The sequence below is a fragment of the Porites lutea genome, chromosome 13 (assembly GCF_958299795.1).
Source record: "Porites lutea chromosome 13, jaPorLute2.1, whole genome shotgun sequence".
Classification (NCBI taxonomy): Eukaryota; Metazoa; Cnidaria; class Anthozoa; order Scleractinia; family Poritidae; genus Porites; species Porites lutea.
This window is the reverse complement of record NC_133213.1, coordinates 17,452,777-17,474,406: the sequence shown is the minus strand read 5'-3', so window position 1 is coordinate 17,474,406 and position 21,630 is coordinate 17,452,777. Positions and strand designations below refer to the sequence as shown.

General features: G+C 39.2%; 1 protein-coding gene across 3 annotated transcripts; it reads right to left on the bottom strand.

The window, feature by feature from the left end:
- Window positions 1-1,038: 1,038 nt before the first annotated feature.
- Window positions 1,039-20,624, bottom strand: LOC140923773 (copine-8-like). Of its 3 annotated transcripts, none has more exons than XM_073373847.1 (24): window positions 19,794-20,616; window positions 19,216-19,256; window positions 18,291-18,337; window positions 17,408-17,511; window positions 17,277-17,316; window positions 17,086-17,162; window positions 16,934-16,968; window positions 16,738-16,766; window positions 15,820-15,923; window positions 14,961-15,065; window positions 14,318-14,359; window positions 13,902-13,971; window positions 13,183-13,239; window positions 12,669-12,730; window positions 11,866-11,912; window positions 11,624-11,729; window positions 9,401-9,476; window positions 8,262-8,349; window positions 7,966-8,005; window positions 7,565-7,603; window positions 6,701-6,773; window positions 5,448-5,505; window positions 3,651-3,724; window positions 1,039-2,399 (listed from the first exon to the last, which is right to left on the bottom strand). In XM_073373847.1, the coding sequence occupies exons 1-24, from the start codon at window positions 19,901-19,903 to the stop codon at window positions 2,229-2,231; spliced, it is 1,695 nt and encodes a 564-aa protein (XP_073229948.1). In that variant the 5' UTR covers window positions 19,904-20,616; the 3' UTR covers window positions 1,039-2,228. The 3 variants fall into 3 exon arrangements, with proteins under 3 accessions (XP_073229948.1, XP_073229946.1, XP_073229947.1); XM_073373845.1 differs by having other exon boundaries at window positions 2,256-3,119; window positions 19,794-20,623; XM_073373846.1 differs by lacking the exon at window positions 19,216-19,256 and having other exon boundaries at window positions 2,256-3,119; window positions 19,794-20,624.
- Window positions 20,625-21,630: the final 1,006 nt, after the last annotated feature.

Here is a 21,630-nt window from a genome sequence, read left to right as displayed (position 1 = left end):
GTATTCAGGGTACTCATTTACCAATCAAGTAACGCTTGTCTACCCAAATGATCCCAGAAATCATTGCGCCTTAAGTTTGTAACCATTCCATTTAAATTTTCTGGAGTGGGAAATTCAAGCAGTACTTATGTACTCCACTGATACAATCATGCAACATCAAGAACATCTGCCTATTTCTACAGGTCCAGATAGTAATGGAAAACATTTCTAGCTATTCGCCACAACACACAGCTGAGGACTTTTTTGGGCTGTCACGCTGTAAGCCAAAAAACGAAGCAAGTCGGTATCACGTGACAGTTTTACGCCCGAATACGTGACAAAAATATATCTGGCCACAAAGTGAGACTTCAAAATGCTGGCTTCTAAAGGATGCAATAATCACTAGCGTGCGTCAAGTAAAATGCACCTCATGTAAAATTCCTGAATTCAGATCCCATACCCAGGCATCGCAAAATGCAGCGGCTGAGAATCAAGACACAAACTGTATGTACAGAGTGTTATAATGGAGCACGATTTATTTTTGTCTTTAAATACAGTTTTTAAAATGAGCTGTACACCCAAAAGGACATTTACAGGAAATACTTTACATTGTCATTAATTTTATGGAAAAATGTAGATAATGTATTGGATAAATTTAATTTAGGTTTCTGGGAAACTGCCCACCTAGTCCTCCCCTAAGCCATCATTTTGCCCTAAGTGAGAAATAAGTGTTAATGTTAGCTTAGGGGAGGGGTAGGTGGGCAGTTGCCGCCGTCGCGCTCTCGGATCTTGAGGTCCAGTGACTCCCACTTTCCCGAGTAATATTTGGTAAAAAAAGAACTGTCAAGGTTTCAAGATGTACAAGCCTCGAGAGTACAGTTCTTACAGTTTCCGATTATACACAAAAAATTGTCTTCATATCAGTAACGATGAACCAACATTCTTTACTACATACACTTAATCTGTCGGAAATCTGTCTCATACAACACAGAGAACTTGCTACATTCGTTAACCCTTTAAACCCTAACATGAAAATTCATATTCTCATTTGTTATCCCTATACATTTTCAAAAGACGTAGTTGGGAGAATTTGTTGAAGAATCAATTAGATTCATCTTGTGTGATCATGTCCTTAATTCTCATGACCACTCTGTTTTATAAAGCAGTGATATTTCAAGGAGAAATTTGACGCTGATCACTCTTAGGGCTTAAAGGGTTAAGAGTAATGCTACTCTAGGAATTCACCACCTGTTTATAACTAAGTTCACTTTCACAAAAAAACAAGAGAACCTCACAATGTTGCGAGGCTATCACGCAAAATTCACCTAGGAATTCATTACAAATAATTCTGAATATCAGAAGGCTTGTTCTTCAGCACACATAGTTTGTGGTAAAGAAATGCACCTCTTAAACTACTTTCACCTTATTGGTAATCAACAGCCTGTTTTAAATGAAACTCACGTGTACCGATGACAAACGTTTTGTCAGCACCAGCTTGGAACAGACTATTAACTAAACGTTTAACCCAAGGGTGACTTAAAACTAATCAAGTCCACTCACTGGAAATGTTAAAACCTAGAATTTTTTCCTACATATTGGTATATAATACTATATTGATAGAAATAGTCTGTTTCCCCCAGACCACACTCGGCCTTTCAGCTTGCGCTAATAGCCCACGTTCGATATATTAAAACTCTAACATGACTCCGGGGCTTTCTGGTCATTTTTCTATATTTGCTTTAGTTTTTATTGTGCCCAAGTCTCTTCTTGGAATTGAGAGACAATGGAGTCTTGAAAAATTTGCACTTTTGTCTCTAAAGCCTCGGAGTCATGTTAGAAATTTAATGTCTTAGATAACAATGACCTCAACCAGGTTGTGCGTCCAGCTGTTTTAGTGAAAACAGTGGTCTCGGTCATTTTTATTTAAGGATTTTCTATCCTCCATTCGAGGGCCGTTTCCCAGACTAATATAAATATTCTTACAATACTGTAATATAAAAATTCTTACAATATTCTAACAAAATGCTTTGAAGGCTCTATTTCGCCTTATGGTTACTTTATCGATATTCTATACCTAGAATATTCTCTTTTGCTGTGAGTTACATTGGGGAAACAAATTCGTACAAGCTTAAGAGCTCTTGTTACTGCGCATCCCAGGATAATCGTTTTACGCAGAAATTACTACTCAGTACTGGACGCCGCTGGTCTAGGAAAACGCGGACTCTGGCAACGAGATTGTGAATGGTCCCTTAAATAGTGGCCATATGTGAGAAGTTGTATCGAGGAGGCCTGGGTTTGATGTTTCGTTTTTTCATGTAATCAAGAAATTGATCTGGGAGTTCTTCCAGCACATCTTTTGCCAATCGAGCTCCGCTTATGACATTCCCAGCTTGTCCAATGTAATCTCGGAAGGGCACAAACTATGATTTATAAGGACATATTAATATATACATTTAGCCGAGGCTAAAAGCGAAGTTCCCGTATATGAATTTATAAGTTATTTCAAACAATAAACTTTTCAGTGGACAACTTCAAAAAAACACGTAACCTCGATGGGTCGTCACCTGAGCCGCGATATAGTCATGTGATATTGGTTAGCGGATACCCTGTAATTGACAGTAATATGAATGTGCAACATCAGGTTGCACGCTCCCACTCTAGAAATAATGTGAGACATTGCATATTGGTTTCCCTGTGGTGCAGACGAAAGCACGTACGGTCACGTGCCCGTATGGATAGACAGCCAAATCGTCTGAGTTCATGGGTCCGCTCGCGCGCGCTTTGCGAACGCGTGGAGCTCCGCTATGAACTGACTAACTACCCACTGCTCACTAATTGGTTGGATAAGGAGCTCTCTGATTGGCTAAGTAAGGAATGTTTTGATTGGTTGGATAAGGAGGTGCAGTCGGATTGACAGGGTATTGTGGACCGGGAAGTGTTGCGAATGGAGCGTTTTGATTGGCTGAAGGAGTCATAATCGGCATGATGGTTTCAACTGAAAGTGGTTGAGGTGGCTTTGGTTTGATAGCATTTGATTTCATGTACGACAGAAGCTGATCTGGAACCTCAGCCAATACTTCTTTTGTGAGTAAATCGCCAGCTAATGCACCTTGGGTTTGGAAATCTCGGAATGGAACAAACTGAAATTAAGTGGAAAGAAATTCACTGTGTAAAAGGCACAGAGTCCAAAGCTGAATTTTCCCTACTCAGTGATGCAAAGCTACGGAATCAATGTCACTGATGAAAAGTTCACAAAACTACTTTGAATTTGACTCGCACAAAGGTCTTTAAGATATCCCAACGAAAAAAAAGTGCAGAATAAAACACATGCAATAACCCCACACAATGTAATAACATCTTCAAATTAATTACCCTGTGGGTTTTCAAAAATAAAGCTGGAAATTTAAAAACTGCCAGAACTACCACGAAAATTACAAAGGTACCTTATTTAAAAGATTTTGATGAACAGTTTTGATACTTTTGAGTTTAGAGAAGACTCGAGGTAAACGGAAACAGTTTTGAAAGGGAGAAAAAATACCTCAAAAATTATCTTTCGTCTTTTTGTCTGGCAGTTTGTCTTAAATACAACAAATACACATTGCATTCTAAGGATGCGACTTAAGCATCGTTTTTTTAAATAGAACACACACACAAATAGTGCAATACCTCACCTGTACTATGTCTCTTTCCGCGTTTCTTCCACGCGATGACAGGCGAACTGTATCTCCATCAAGTTCCTCCATAGCTACAAGATGCAAAAAAAGGAAATTAAAATAAATAACCATAATATCATAATTCAATTTTTCACAAAAGCTAGTCACGTGTCGCACGAATAAAGGCTTTGAATCATTCACACGTCACCAGAACACCAGTTACGGAGGCCGTAGGATATACCAGGCTGGACGCTGAAGAGGCGTTACGTTGGGCAGGGTTCCTACGCTTTTTGAACAAGAATTCCTTCATTCATGCCTTTTAAGTGGGTAATTCTCATTTTTAAGGACTCCATGCCACTTATAATCAAGACAGTAATACTCATTTGTGTTGCTTCTGATCTGCCGATAATATTTTGTAATTGTCTCATTAACCACTTGGGGTTCCGACTTGGTTGAAAAGAGCAACAAATTTCCAGGACGTTTCAGTTAAAACTGGTAACTTCGAGGACTTTTACATGTAAGGCTTTGAACTTTAAATTCGAAATTCAAGGACATTCACAACGCGTGCGAACCCTGGTGGTAGTGTAAGTGACGTATACTCAAAAGTAACGGAATTGTAAACGGAATCTCGCCAGAATTGATGGCGCAACTGAAGAAAGATTTCCTTTTAATTTCCTAACTGTTTCAGCTGCTATGTAACCTCCTCCCGTTACGCCCCCGTAAAAACTAACACAGCGGAAGTAAAGACAGAAGGGGATGTTTGAGCTATAAATCAAAGCTTTTCTCTCAATATGAAATCAAGAACAAAGCAACAGCATACAAATCATGCTTTCGCTTATGAATCGCGCATGCTCATTAAGGCGTCAACGCTTTTGAAAGGTTTAGCCTACATTTTTCAAACGCCACCGGCGTTATGATTGCCGAGTTTTGATCGTGTTAGATCTCATCCATCCTTCTTTGATCAGCTCTGTTCTTTGGTACTCTAGCTGTTTAAAGTGTTAAGAAGCAATTACTGGACACATTTCTGAAATCTTATGAATTTTTGCGGGCTATTGTTTACTGATCCAAAAGATCTTCGGATCATGTCAGGACATGGTGGCCATCTTTCCGTAAGTGGACGAAGAAAGCTGTTCGAAAGTAAAGCTGCCGCTGCTCGGCACTTTGCAAAGAGTTCATTGGAGAAATGGGTAAGTTATATTATTTATTGGTCTTGGCTGTCTTCTTAACCCCTTCAGTGCCAGAGTGTTTGATGGAGTTTTGTAAGGTGAGTCTAACTTTTGAGTCTGCAGACGAAATCCTATGATGTGACCATTCAAATGAAAGCTCTCTGCCTGTACTTTCATATGGTGCTATTTGTTGGTCAAAATTGTAGCAAATGAAATTTGGACATTTGGTCGACATTTGCCATTGGCCACATTTGGCACTGAAAGGGTTAATAAAATGCGGTTAAGAGAGCGATTCCGAGTTCTTCTTGCCCTAGGGTAAGGAATAAGGTAAGCACATATATGCTTTTTGATTGCGACATTTCGTAGGCAAATTTTCATTGAAAGGACTAACGATGAGCAAGGAAGCCTGTCGAGTGAAAAAGAAACCTCATCATGGATCTTAGTCCAAACGCCGGCGCCATCTTAGAGATGAGAGTAAATGTCTATCCTTGTATTTTTTAGTTACTGAAAGTCTGCAGTCCTGATTCAATTATATGTGCTTATATACCGCTGCTGGTTTTGGCTTTCTTTCTCCCCCCTCCCCTTCACTGAGACAATTTAAATCAGCAATAATGGAGCCTTTTCCGAAACAAAGTTATCAAGTACTTACCATCAAATTCAGCCGGTCCAACACCCACAATAATAATAGAAACAGGCAGAGAAGCTGCCTAAAATCAAAATATACATGTAATAGTTAAGAACAATTATTATCTGCAAATGGCTTCAAAATTATGCTTGTTGTTATCCGTTTACGCAGGCGTTAATTTGGCTCTTCACTCAATTCTTTCCAAAAGAAGGTAAACTCCTGTGTAGGAAGCTAAGGAAGCTTTCCATTTCTCGGAACGGCCCGGCCAGACTATTCCCGTCGTGATGCGAATTTCACTTTTAATCAAAACTATCCAGCCAGATCAGTTTAATCCTAAGTAGTATGTACTAAGGAGACGGTGTTTCAGCAAAAAGCCTATTTCAAAAAAAAATCCGATTTCATTTGATAACTGACTAGTCCGGCAATGGTCCGGGCGGCCCGTTCTGACAAATGGAAAGCGCCCTAACTTAGGCCACGTTTGGCTTCTCACACAGTCTTTCTAATCGATGCGCGACGTTTGCGAACTTGGGTCAAAGTTAACTAGTGTCCTGTGACATTTTAAGGGCTAATAAGGGTCCAATTTTCCTACTAAGGCGAACAATGCAGAGTTCAATATAGTCCAACGCAGGCTGTTTCACAAACAATGACAAACAAACAACAAATTCAACACTTGCCGTCGTTTAACAAGTGGAATAGAATAGAACCTACTTTCGGTCACAGGTTGAATCATCCAAAATGTAAAGGCGAAATATTCACTGTTTGCTCTGGAGCAGCTACAAGCTTGGACAGAATAAAATGGCAAAAACAGATCCCACTGCCCCCCCCCCAACCTTCCCCCCCCCCGCCCCCTTCAAAAAAAAACATCAAGGACGAAACTACACGAAAACGCGCCATTAAGCGACGCACGTCAACCGGAAGTGAGGTCCTTTTTATTTTAAAATAATTTGACGCCACCAAATTTGTATTTCTTAGTCTCTTTCTACCGTTCAAGAATGAAAAAAATACACTTCCGGTTGACGAGGGCAGCTCAAAAACGTCGATGATTAAGTTCGCTAATATGTGGGTGCAGGGAGGGGAGGGAAAGGAAAAGGTGGTCTTAATTTTTCTATCTATTTAACTCACGATTGTGGCTGATAAATTATTTGGCTGATGAGTAAGTGTTATATAATTAGCCGTAAGGCATTGGCTTAAGTGGTCTACTTCTAGGTCGGCCCCCTAAATTGATACTCAAAATACCTTCCCTTAGAGTTGCTGCTGTGCATGCAACAGTTACTTACATTAACAATAGCTTCCTTTGTTTGTGCCATGTCCGAGATGATTCCATCAGTTAACATCAGAAGCACAAAATATCTAAAGGGAAACATTATGTATTGAAAACGTAAAGTAGCACGAGACGAGAAGGCAGAGAGAAGCTAAAAACCCAAACAAATTATAGTTTACTTCTAACTAACAAGCCAGTGCACTAACTACCTTTTACGACCATTTCAAACCCGAATGGTATCATTACTTCCACGAAACTAACGTCGGGTGCTTCCCATTATTATGTACCAGCACTTCCGGCAGAGGACCACAAATCGATCGACCACTGCATTCCTTTCATAACGTCATCCTCTATCACCATCTGTGCGGTCGGACCGAAACGTACGGTTCCATTTTAAGATTTTCTTGTTCTCAGGCCCGCGGAAAATTTTGGTCGAAACAAACACGGTATGTTTCTATCTGTGATTTTCCAAGAAAATAGCCGGTCCCTTTGAAGAGACAATGCTATTCCACTTTATTTATTTATGATGGTGGACTTTGATGGGCTGGTCTGGTGCAAGGGACAAAACTGTTTAATTCTACTGCGGTGGGAGTTGAAAAAGAAGTGGTTACGGCCTTCGTTATATCTCAGTTGCTCGAAAGACTATAGCGCAAATCCAGAGCTGGTTGTCATGACAACCAATAGTTCAATATGCTCTGTGAGACAATTATTGTATTGTTGCCCACCTAAAATAGCTCCGCTTCTTGTGGGTAACACAGACTTAAATTATTTGATAATTGAACTGTTGTTGTTGTTGCCGTAAAGCGGGCTTTGAACAACTAGGCCCAACTAAAGGGCTCCTTTCTCATTTAACAATTGAAAGATTGGTTGTGTTACATACTCATCTCCAGGGCTCTGTCTGTGCGATGAACTTGCAATTCTAAAAGATGAAAAAAAGAAAATAAGCAAAGGTTCAAGTTTACACTCAACATACTCGTCTTTTTTAATAGAAAAAAATATACAGAAATGAAGGAAAAACTATCAATTAATGCCTCAAGACATGAGAATTAACAACAGTTGTTCAAATGAAGCTCAACAGCAAAGCAAAATCTATCGCCGCGCGCAAAGCAGTATGAGAATTAGGGCAGATGCTGTTTGGAAATTCAACTGCAGTTATAAACAGCATCCAGCTGTTGAGTGATGAGCAGCAAACACTTGCTCGAGATAGTGAGATTGGTGTTAACTTTGTAATTTTCACATCGACATTGATCTAAGCTTCAAACAACTACAACGCACTCTTACCTTGATATTTGATTTATTATTGGTGCGAAGTTGGTAGGACCTGCAGTTAAATTATAAGGGAGGCAACGTCAAAGCTATGGAATAAAGTCTAAAATTTTATTTTAAAAATAATGATCTCTTCTACTCCCCGAACACAAATGTAAAGGTGGTGTCAAACCTCAATACCAAGATGTCTGCCTGTTATTGGGTTTATAATATTCTAAGGCACCAGTAATAGGCTTTTCTGCTGTATTACCCCCATTAGCCTTGAAAACAAGCGTATTTACATAACAATCAAGTTGCGCCATTGACGTTACCGTATAGCTGCACCCTTTGAATGCTGTGATAATAAGCTGCCATCACTCCATCAATTCCTTCACACATGGGGTTTTGAGGATTTCCATTCTGAAAACAAACAACAATCGAAACAACAATTGCTTTTTATGCTTATCCGTATTTTTCCCCAAAATCATTTCGCTACAAGTCGTTTCACAGCACAGACTTTTCGCATCAATTTAAAAAAAAATACCGAAAACTTTGATATTAAAGGTGGTGGCTCTTAAAAGACCCGTTAGTTTTTTTTTTACTTTTAGTGTGCGACATCGAATTTCTCAAGTCCGAGACTACAGTGAAACGAAAAATGCTTTTGCAGCGAATCGACTTCACGATGAGGCGAAACGACCACTGCAGGCATCTTGCAGGCTTGTGTACTTGTAGTTAACAAACTGGCTTTTGTTAAACACGTTCTGTTGTGTCCTTAAATCTGTTGAGCAGCTGCAGTATTGACATCTCAAAAAATTCTGTTTTGTGGCACAGTACACAGACAGAAAGGAGTATTGGGAAGAAAGTACAGTCCTCTTCAGCACACAACACATAAAAAGAGTAAGTTGAGTACCAGAGACTATTCATGCACGGTTTCCGGTTTCGGTCAAGCCTTGCTTCTCGTGACTTTGGCCGAAGATCTGTCGGCCCGCAGTCGACAACGAAACGTCCAACCGCACGCGAGAAAAAAAAAACCTCTGGTGCCGGGGCTATGAAAAGTACATTGTATCTAAAAAAAACTTGTCTCTTGGGGCGTGATGTACATGTAAAAAATTTGGATTTATCAGCTATAAATAAGGATAAGGTTAAGCAAGACTTAGACACTCATGGTTGGAGTGAAAGCTCTTCTACAGTACTGTTGACTGTTGTAGGATTGATGCTGCGACAAGAACAACAAGACCAGACAGTTGTCAGGGGAATTTAAAAAGCTTGTAGCCTGCGTGGCAGATGATCGAAGGAAAAGGGAAAGGGGATTTTGGGCGCGACAGAAACGCGAGGGGAGCGCGTGGAGGGAGGAACACAATGGCTTTGCTGCAGGCGTTTCCCTCCCTCCTTTCGTGAACGCCCCTCGCGTTTCTTTCGCGCTCAATTCCCCTTCGAACGCCTGCTAGAGGGCTAAAAAGCTGGTACTCACCAGGGGAAACTCATGAGACACTTGCCAAGCTGGAGGCAGACGTGCACCAAATCCAAAAGCAGGGAACAGTTTATCACTACAAGCAACAATTCAGTGTTACAATCTCTACAATTAGAACGGTGTTGACATAGTATTAAGCTCCACTGAGAATGGCGCAAAGAAAGAATATGAGGAGCAAGGATCACCACAGTCAGTTAGCGTACGGCCTTCTTAGCGGGGTTTACGGTCATCTCGCCACCAACGAAATCGCCAACAAGAAGTAAACTCACCGCCAACCAACTCGCCACGAAGAAGTCTAATCGCCATCAAGTAATAACTGCACTAATTGGGGTAGGGTAGGAGCTGCTCGTCAGGTCTCTCCTAATTGGTCGCAGAAAACAATGACATGTCATTCTTCCAGTTGTTTTAGTATTGTTTGGGGTCAGGGAAACGCACCATTGGTGACTTCTCTTCCGAACAGCTGCTACATCCACTAATTGACGTGCTTACTACCCTAGGATCACTTTAATACCTAGGTCTTCGTCAAGATTTTCACTTTTGACTCTTTAAAATCGTAAAAATCCTAGGTAAGTAATCCTGGGTGAGTACACACGTCGTATATTACAGAGTTAATGTATAGATTTATCCAAGACTAAAAGTGAAGCTCTTTTTAATATTTATAGTTTCCTCAATCCTCAAAGAAAATAGAAAATCGACTAAGACCCTGTTTACATGGAGTAGGGGACCCCGGTCTAGTGGGGTAGGTTACTTTTCTTTTGTGTCCCATAGAGCGTGAACACAAAAGAAACCAACCCCACTAGACCGGGGTCCCCCACTCCATCTAAACAGGCCCTAATACTAAAGACTAGGTGAAAACAACGAGAACGGTAAAAAACAACAACAATAGATCTAATTAGCAAAAAAACACTTTGCACGTGCAGCACACTTTTTTCTAATTACCAAAAAAACAGCTTTGCACGTGCAGCCATTTTTTTGTACACTTCCTTGCCGTTGTTTTGCACGACTAAAACGTGATTCCTCATGTTTGTGTTCCTGTTCACTCTGTTTTTTCACTGCCGCTCATTTTCACTTTGGTAGCACAATTTTCATGTTTTTCTTCCAAAGAAATTGGTCTGCGTTGTTATTTATTTCTCGCTCTAGCTCTTTCCCTGTTATTTAAGTTAATGTAGACATTAAAATTTGGTGGAAAGAAAGTCTCGTTTTTTGTTGCTGTTGTTTTTTTTTTCTCTTTAAACGTCCGGGTGGCAATGTGATTACCGCCGAAACGAGCAGGATGCTTGAAATCCAAATTTCACCTCCGCTATAACAAACTCCTCCCCCGACGAGCTGACTTCTGACTCTTAGTTCCTTCGCCCTCCCCCAGCGTCTGTACGGACGGGAGGTCGTACGCTGACGTCATAACCAAATTTTCTGGGATGGACAAGATTAACAAATTTTCTTAGCTATGGGGCTCCGCTCGAAGCAAGCTCGAGGAGCTTCGCTATTACTTGGTGGCGAATTAGTTAGCGGCGAGTCGACTTCTTGGTGTCCCTGTGCGGGAGGTTCCATGGTCGATTCCCAGTTGTGACCTCACATCCCCGTTTCGACTTCTTTCCTTACAGTGTCGCTTTAAGGAGCTTTAAATACACGTAAAACAGAGCACTGATAAAGAAAGTTCGTTACTGTTTATCAATTTAGGTGTAAAAACCAGTGCCCTATTTATAATGAAAAACGGGAAAAAAGTTAAGTACCCTGAGAACAGAGGTTTCTCTCTTGCATGGCTTTTAGCGTTTACGACGTCGTTCGCGTGGCTTGTCTGTTGCGTGATTAGTTTGTTTACGCCCTGGGAAAAAAACTAACCTAAAACGTAAGAGACAAGAATCATCTTGTCTCCTCTCCGACATGAAACGGCATGCATGGCTTTTAGGGTTTACGACGTCGTTCGCGTGGCTTGTCTGTCGCGTGGTTAGTTTGTTTACGCCCTGTGAACAAACTAACGTAAACGTAAGAGACAAAGAATCATCTTGTCTCCTCTCCGACATGAAACGGCTGGGATCTATGCTTCCCTCTTAACCACTGTGTTTTCAAATGATTTGTTTGATCTCTCTGGAAGAAGGGCAGCGTTTATAAACTTGTTTAGCGCAACTTTTACGCGGTACTATAGTATTTTGAGGTTTTAACGCATTTAGCCAGTAGCAGCATTAGGAAGAGTACTTGTAACCATAGTTATAAAAGAGTACTTACGTATCATAATCTTGACAAATTCTGCCAACAGCTGTAAGAGCTTTCACGTATTGATTCTGTTCATAAGGGTTTATGTAATGCAGAGAATTGGCATTTCTCGGGTCGCCTGAAAACAAACAGCAGTCATTTGTCAACGGTTGCCTTTGAGGCCTTAGATGGATAAGGTAATTAACAGTGCTGCAAATTACCCTTCCCAGTGCACACATCAAAGACAATGACAATAAGCGTCAATGATATCTTACCATTTGAAGCAGTGAAATCAATGGCTACCGTGAAGTTTATTTGAGTTCTGTGCAACATGAATAGAAAACAAAACCTTCAAATATAAATGCCATCTGATCGTTTTAACACAATCAATAATAAATAAAAAGACGAGCTTTACTCTGTGTTTTAGATGCACAGCATCTTGTGAAAAGGTGCTGCTGAAGGAAACTGTGTTTATTACTGGCTAAGTTATTTACGTCTTAGTTATTCTCTCCCCTCCCCTCCCCGCCCCCCCCCCCCCCCCCCAACCCGCGGCCTCCATTCCAATCCCATCATACACCGCCACAATAACCCCCAAATAAATTTGAACTGTGTAAAATATTAGGCTTTAAAAATTCCTCCCCAGAATTATCCAGTGATTTTTAACGGGATGGAAGTGCGGTAACTCCTTGCTAAGGGGTTGGTCAGCCCCAACTTGAGACTGAGACAAAACTATCAATGAATATATTCCCCTGCAAAATCAGCTATATCTATATCTACCCATTTTTAGAAAACCAACCTAACGAAATTTGCAGTTATTTGAGTGAAAAGGCGTCAAAAAACAGGTTTCTTAAGCCCGAGAAGCTCCAAAATCACAGAAACAAAGGAAAAAGAAAGGAGAAAGAGAAAGAACGAGGAGAAGAGAACTCTTAGTTTTCATAATGGCTACTTCGGCCGAAAACAACTGTTGGACGCTAAAGGTCCCTTTGGCCGTAACGTTATCAAAAATTGGGCTAGTTATGGAAAATTAATAATAAACCATCTATTTAGATATATCTACACAACAAATAAATGTACCTACCCTCCTCTGATGAAATCCAAAAAAGAAGGTTGTTGCTCTACCCTACACTGAAGCAGGGAAATCTGTGGAAAGGATTAAAAACCAGATTCTTATTAAAACAGGGAAAAGGGTCACGGCTGCATTGGTTGTACAATATAACTGTTTTCTAGCCTGATCCTGAAGTTGAGTTTATAGGTCAGCTCCAATCTAATGGCATATTATAATCACAAATGTTCCCATCAGAAAAAAAGGTACATTAATTCTTAATTTTCGCCTTTTTACTCCCTCCTTTAAAGAAAAAAACGAGAACAGGATTTGACACTAACTTCAGTTCAGACAACTGCCAGCTGATTTCCTGACAAAATAAAACCTTTTGGGGCAGTAATTTAAATTGCTAAGTGCAATTTATTTAACAGCATTTCATGATGAGTAATTAAGCATTTTCTGAAACTTTGGTCCTTAGGGTTTTAGGAGTAAAAAACTTTTATTACCAATTCTCTCATCAGTTAGCAGTTTTTAAGTCCAAAACACTTACTGTGCCCGAATTTTTGTATGATCCTTTCTTCTTTGCTTTCTTCTTGGGATTTATGACCTAACATTGTCAAAAGAAAAATGCCACATGTAAATAGTTACATGAACAAGCTCCATCTACAAGTTAAGCTGCAAGTTATTACTTGTCAGGAAGAACCTCCAGACTGACAAACCTGAGGCCGACAGTGTCAGGGGTGTAGCAAGCCCATAGACCTGTAGGCCCAGGCCTACAAATTTTTGGTTTGATCCCTCTACTGATTGTAATAAATTATGCATTGTTGGGGAGAGCTAAAAAGCTTAAGAGCTTAAAGTGTTGGTGAGGTCAGTGCCTACTAGTCATGTGTGCAATTTTCAGGATATGTGGGGATGAAAGTCAGCCAAACCTACAACTAGTCAAAAAGCTGGCTACACCCCTGACTGCGATCATTTTACCCTCAGCCCCCTCACTCTATCAGTGCACCATTTCATGGGTAGTAAAGCTACCTAAAGCTATATAGGGAGGGAAAAAGCAAAAACAAGGAAGGACAAAAAGAACAAAGGTATGGATGAGTAAGTTCCCCTTTCCTTAAGCTCTAGATCTTCCAATGCAATAAGATGTTTTGCTGGACTGGAGTAAGTAAACTAAGTAAGTAATCCTGTGCTGAAACATGCTATGATTCTCTAGCTTTATGAGGCTATGTGCTTATCGGGGTCTGCTACAGTGCAAAACGTTATAAAACTTGCCTCATATGTAATTCCAGAGACTGACTTCAGCTCATTTATGGTGGTTGAAAAGATGCCTATCAGATCATGCCTACAAATGGAAGTGATGTTAAACCTGATATCAATTACATTCAACTTCAACAACAGGATAAAAGCCTTTATTAACTTTATTGGCTTAGCCATCATGGTATATGAGCCATTATACCATGCTCTCCAAATAATATGGTAACTGTACGCATCTGTTCAAAATTAAAAACAAGCTGAAAATCTAGATATTTTGTTGGTGTTTTTAATAAAACAATTATTCCACTCGCCCTTGTTGGATATGAGATGACTATAGCCAACTCATATCTAACACACACTGGTGGAATAACAATTATTGTTAAATATAAATTTTATATTTGGAAACGAAAAATCATGACTCTGGACTTTCTCACCCTCCATCTCTGTCCCAGTCGTAACATTCCACCCTGATTGATCTGAAGAATTAAAAAAAACTGCATGTAAAATAATAAGAAGAGCTCATGAAAGGTCATACAATTTATTATAAAATTTGATGAAACTCAATGCCTGTCTGACAAAAATAGTCAATGATAGACTTGTTTCCTTTTGCAAAAAAGTTGATATATATTTTTTTGACCACTACCCGAAACTACCATTAGGAATTATCATCAGCGTTTAAGTTAACATTTTTGTAATTAGAATTTAAAGTAAAAATGGATGTTTAGAAGAGGTTTAGTAAACTTGAAGTTTATATTTCCACTAGGGTGAACTCATTTGCCGCATATGTGTATAGCAATCACATTTCCCACTTGAAATATTTTATTGTTAATCAGCTTAAAAAAATGTTTAAAAATAAAAAACAGGCAAAAGTGATGGCTATATAATGCATATGCTGCACTCACCTTTAAGTATATTTTCAATCATTAACTTGTGCTTTTTGCTTATTATAACACATTGTGAAATAATGAATAACAGAATTGGAAGATGAAAGAGTTACATGCATGTAAATGCAAAAACAAGTAAATGAAAAATCCAATTGATTCTAGCAAATACAGTTGATAGAATAATAATATTTACCTATCATAGTCTCCATTACAGAGTGCCCTGGCTTGAATTGAAAATGGCTTCCATGTGGGGTTTAGTGTGTTCTTGATAACTTCAGTTCTGTGACATGCTGTATAGCTAGAAGAAATGCAAGATAAACAAAAAAATTATTGTTTCTTCAAACATGGTTCACTGGGAGATTTTCTTTGAACTAATAATATTATTTATTATTGCCCTTCAGTATATCAACAAAAGGGTATTCAAGCACAACATAAAAATGCAGCTGTTGTAATTTAACAGACCAAATGGTTGCACTAAAATAATACACAGCCACAAAAGTTGTGAAAGTGTTTGATATTAAAAAGCCAAAAGCTAAGCTGCACCCAGTGTCAAAACGTAACACGAAAATATCCCAAGCCAGTACCTTTAACATCCTCCAAGACCCAGAAGTAGCTACCAGGACTGAATACTAGTGTTACAAGGAAATCATGACAGGCAAAGTCTACCGCCAGAACAAGATCTGAAGCACAGAATTCAAACACTTCAAGCTGGAACTGTTTTTGTGTAAGGGTTAGGGCCCAGGGGCTGTCATTTAATTTTCTTCTTTCCTTTGCTTGCAACAAGTTTTGCCAAGAATATCCGGATCATTGTACATTTCTGGGAAACTGCCCACCTACCCCTCCCCTAAGCCAACAGCAACACTTAGCTCTCACTTAGGGCAAAATGATGGCTTAGGGGAGGGGTAGGTGGGCAGTTTCCCAGAAACGTATAATGATCCGAATATCCAATCCTAATTGACTGTGTATTGGTCTCATAGGCCAAGCACCTTAAGGATGATATTGCATTGAGAAGTGAGGAGAGTGCTGACTAGCTAGCTATCACCTTGACTTACCTGTTATCTTCATTACATCTGTAAAACACCAAGAAAGGATCTGACTTTCCAAAGAAGTCTTTCTTGTCGAGCTTTTTGCCATTAAACTGGAGTGTAACAACATCCTAAAAGAGGACCACACAGGGTTGTCAAAAGTAACCGGCTGCCGGCGAAAATTGCCGCCTACTTGTTTAGAATCGGCCAGCTACTCTGTTGGCATTTCTTTATGGATGGCATTTTTAAACAAAATATCCCTGGACTGGCTGCTTACTTTGACAACTTAGCCATCTACTTCAAAACTTCTGACAACCCTGACCACAGATGTTCATCAAGTTTGAGCACACATTTCGTTTCATATTATTTGGGAAAAGGAAGTGCTTTGAAAGCCTGTGCGGAGGAATGCATGGCTACACTATACAAGCCGTACTGGACTTCTTCAAACATGTTTTAAAACTTGCAAAGATATTGAATTACTACTTACCCACAGTTGTATTTGCTTAATGCAAGGAAAATTTTGAAGTGCTCATAAAATTCCAAGTCATTTTAACAATGTGAGATATCATGCATGTTAGAGCGGTTTCACTTGACTGTCGAAAGGGATTGGTTTTGGTTTTGGTTTTGGTTTTACTACGCCCTTTGGTTGGCTAGTGTATTTACTTTGGTTTTGGTTTTACGACAGTCAAGTGAAAACCACTCTAATAGGTGCCAAAATGCTTTTACCTGCTATAAGCTGCACCCCTAACTGCGGTCTTCGTTTTGCAAAAAAAAGGTGCAGCTGATCAGAGGGTAAGTACAGTACCCTATAAATTATAATTTTTATGATTTCTGCACATGACTACCACAGCACTCCCCAATCATTTTGCCTTAAATGTGGCATTGCAAAACAGTTCCAAAATGTTAAAAAAGACACTAATTGGTTCTGATCATTCACTTACTAACCTTGCAATCACTGAGTTCTTCAGCAGTTACTGTAAGACAAAAAGGAATTTTTGAATCGACCAACAGATCAGCCAGATTTGGTTAATGTGTCAGACATCCGAAATGAAGATTAGATCATATCTCCAAAGCTAAATGTTGATTGGAAATATACTATGATAGCCGAAAAATTTGATCAGAACAAGAGAAAAATACTCACCAATCATTGTTCCAGTTCTCTTTATCTTTGGATTTCTAGGGAAACAGACTAATTAGAATTCTTTTAATTACATAAATCCAGAGAAAATTACTTAAACAGCAAGATAATTTTCAGTAGTGTCAGATTATCCACAGTGCACCATGCTCACTTACACTAAAGATTTCTGCAGTCGTCCACCAAATTCTCCAACAATGGATCCCAGAGTGCATTCCATTGAACCAATAAAATCCTAATAAATATGCCACAACGTAGGAAATCTCAGTTAGGGATTTGAATTCATTGATAAAGAGTGATTTTCCAGCAAATTTAAATGAATAACCAGGATGCTCATGTGTATACTTACATGGTCTGATAACCTGGAAGATTTTTTATCTATGTCATACCTAAGACGTTAAAAATAAATAAATAACCTATAAATCATCTGTCAGAAAAACTAGATCAAGGATAAAAGTGAAGGACAACACATCCACTTACACTTCAAATCGAAGCTTTTGCATTTCTTCAAAAAAATAATGGATGATAAAAGTCTTGACAAAATCAGGATTCAAGTTGTTCATTATGTGTTCTGTTCTGCCAAACTAAAAGAAAACATGAGAGTTAGGTTTATTCTGATGCTTATATGTTACAGGTCACAGTTATGTTCAGGTCAAAATTTTTAACCTAGTTTGATTTTCAATTTGCTTTATCTCCTAGCCCTTAAGGTATTATTCATGAATAAGGGCTAGGAGACAAAGGGAATTGAGAGTCTAACTTGATTAAAAAATATTAACCTGAATTTAATTTGACCAGTAAAGCATATATGCTTAGCTATGGACGTGAAGAGTCCATGGTTCTCCATAAAATTGGGAAAAATTTAAAAGAAAAGGGAGGAAATATTTTAGTAAGTGCAAACAGATCAGATTGGACGAAAGGCACTTGCGTTTTGGAGAAAATGTGGAACAGATAGATTCAATTTTCATTAGGGCAGTCTGGCAGTCTGCTCTTGGAACATTTTAATTCAAACAAATAATTTGGGCACCCTGTCTTTTGAGTGACCAGGGAGAGAACTCTAACCACAAGAATGGCGCCATTATTTAACCATTTGCTATATTTCATACCATATGTTTGTTCTTATTCAGCAAAGTGTTTAGACACAAATACTACAGATCTATTATCCTCCATAGAAAAAAAAATAAATTATATTCTGTGAGAAGCCATTTCTGTGAATAGCCATGCAGGACTCATGACATGGTGCCCTGAGCCAGAGAAAACCAGATTTAACTCCTTTAACTGAGAGTATTAACAACAATAATCATTAAACAGGGTACATTCCCACAAAAACATGGTTTAAATCCACCACTATTCCACCTGTACCTACCTCTCTCCACTCTTTGCTTCCCATAGCTTGAGTGTACATGACTACCACTGAGAGAACAAAGATACTGTCAGTTACAATGTACTTGACTATACATGTATACATGCAATAACTGTCTTCTGGGTACTATCCCCCTCCCTCCTCAAGGACAAATCGAGGACATGCACCCAGAATTAACCCACCCACACCTATCACCTATCACCCCCCACCCACTGCACCCATTGACATTGTTAGAAGCAAATAGCAGAGATACCAACCTCTGGAGATCTAGAATCTGGAGACTCGCTCTTTTTCACTACCCCCCTTCCCAAAATTCAATGAACCCCACCCCCCACAAATATGGGAATGACTAAGGACATTACATGAAGTCTTACATGAGGTACATGGTAGACATAATCTTTGTCAATGACTAAATGGGTGCGAAAATGCCCCGGAAACCATACAATGAATAAGAAAACCCAAGTTTTGAGCTAAAAATGGGCTGAATCTCAAACTAAGGCACAGAAGAGATCAAAAGATGATTTTATCCGGGAGATATGGTGACCCGTACGGGAGACCGGGAGATTGGTGTTGTATCCGGGAGAGTTGGCGAGTCTGAAATAGATGATGATCAGACATTATGACATAACTTTTTTGGTCACCGGTGGCAAAAACACATATTTTTCTTTTGAATAACTAAGCTTCACTGCTGAATTGACAAAAAAAAAAGAAACAAAAAAACAAATGGCTACAAAAGCTTTCTCGTTGATTTAAGAACAGGAGTCAGAAAAACACATAAATGAAAACAAGGTACCTAGTTTTGAGTCTGTAAATAAAGTTGCGTTGTGTGACCATCAAACTGGAACATCTGAGCTCACCTATTACAATTTATGCATGGAGAGTAAATTTTGGTTTCGGTACAGGTAAGCGGCTATTTTAAGGTACTTACTTGGGTCGGATTTCGAAAAAACATCCATATCAGCGAGATTTCTTAAAGAGTCGAAAACACATACACAAACGATTAAAAGAAAGGCGATAATTAAGCTTAAGTCATTCAAACAGCTGGATATAATAACAGGCATGCAGTTAAGCATGTCACACTAAAAACAAAGTTTTCAGACATATAAGCAATATCAAATAAATTGATAACATGCAGTTTTCTCAGACTTCTCATTTTTTATAGTCAACGATGAAAACCCCCTCAAAAAAATTCTGCTTTGGCCATGAGAACTCGCAGACGATTTGATACATGCAAGAAACATACATTGAGGCAGATTGGGGTAAAAAAAATTACAGACAGACTCTACAGTAAATCCGAATGTTTTTATACCCTTAAGGTTTCGTCAAGATGAATATGGAGAAAATATCTTCACAACAGATTGTGAAATGCATTTGCTCACTTAATGCAATGTGCATTCTAAAACAGCTGTCGAAAGTGCTACATGTAGTTCCTCGTTCTCGTTGCCCAAGACTGAGTTGACCTCACTATTTAACAAACCGCTCTAATATTTCCAAGAATTGTTTTACCTGCAAGAAACATGCAGTTCAACTTGCGTCGCTGGAACAGAACTTCTAAATGAACTGGCCTCGTCAGGTGAAACCACATCGTGATAAGCTGGAGGAGCCGAAGCGGCCATTTTGATTGTTTAGACTAAGTTCAAGGCCAGGTTACAAGGTTACTTGGTCCCGTGACGGAAGTCATAAAGTAGTTTCACGCGAATTGAGGAAAATGAAAAGAGAAACCTTGCGGAATTGAGCATTTCCTTTTCCGTAATCGAACGTAAAACTTACGCCACTAAAAAAAAAATATTCTATTGATTCGGTACTTTCAATTTCAATCTTTTGAATGTCTTTCATTTTTGTTCAAGGGCTCTTGTTTGTTTGCGTTGTGTAGTTTTCCAACTTTGATATCCAAGAACTTTTCACGTGATTTCTTTTTCATTTTTTTTTCTCGCGAAAACCAACAGTTTATCACAAGCTTTACGAATCTCTTGAAAATCTCTTCTGGATCGGGGAAAACAGCACTTTTTTGAAACCTCCATTTTGGTTTGGGGAAGAGGTTATTTTTTCTCATTCTTTGAATCCAAACGAATCCACTACAATGTAACCCCATCGTTGTATCACCCAAAGAACAACTTTATGAGCAAGTGACATCTAATCCAGCCTTTACAGAGAGAAATATAAAAAAAACCCAACGCTTATCTTCTAGATTCTCGTCAGGAGCAAAAAATCTTTGGTCACGTATCACACTCTACCGAGCTTGCACGTATGTCCGATTAGCTTGTCTACACTTTTAGTTCAACAGCGCCGATTGGATCGCCGATAATCTGCATGTGATCTCCAGCTGATATTTGCGAACAATGGGAAATGAACTTATCTTTCGGTTCAGAAGACGTTAGTGGGTGATCGACGCAACCGGATTAAGTTACGCCTCCCTCCGTGGTCCGTAACGGTGGTGGGGGGGGGGGGCGGGGGGGGCGGGTGTTGGGCAGTTTGTAGAAACTTCAAGGCCAAAGTACAAGAGAACTTCTGACTCCTCCTGGTATTCTAATTACTGTATGTGGATATCTGACGGTGCGTGATAGCCTCTTATTTCATATTGCACATAGTCTAAAGCAGAAATCATATCCGTTTTTTAATTTGGATTACCGTTACTGATACTGCAGCAAAATAACGATTTATTTTTTCATGTCTAGTCTTTCCGGATCGAAGAGATTTCATAAAAATACCTAAATCCGGGGGAGACTCCGCATATGAAAGGGGTGGGGATGCTCGTCGGAAATTTTGAATCAAACCCCTAAAGGAGACCAATCTGCGCGTGGCCCAAGCTTTTTTTGTCCCCTAAAAGAGAGCATGTTAAAAAACAGACATATGAAAAAACTTGGATTATATGAATGGAGTAAATAAAACGAATTAAAAATATACATATTAAAAATATATTTTTTTATATTTTTTCGCATGCAACCCTAAACGAGACCTTCACGGCGAAATATGATGGTGTTTTGCCCAGAACACCCCAAGTGAGACCAAAATCCGAAATTTACACCCCTAAGAGAGACGACGAGCATCCCCACCCTTTTCATATGCGGAGTCCCCTCCCCGGGACCTAAATATGTACGTTCCACTAGTTAGCATTCCTTTTATATTCTTTGTTTTGATGCCGCTTTTAACTAATTACTATTTATTGCGATTTTTTTTTATTTAACGATATTTCAAAGTGAGTAATCTCGGTAAGTTTTTGTTACTCTCAGAGCAAACCTCACCTGTCCCCCTCGTGCGCTCTTGCCACATTATATGCAAATTTTTCGAATAGTAGCGTCAAGAAATCCAATCAATACAAAAGTAGCTACTACATTTGGGATTC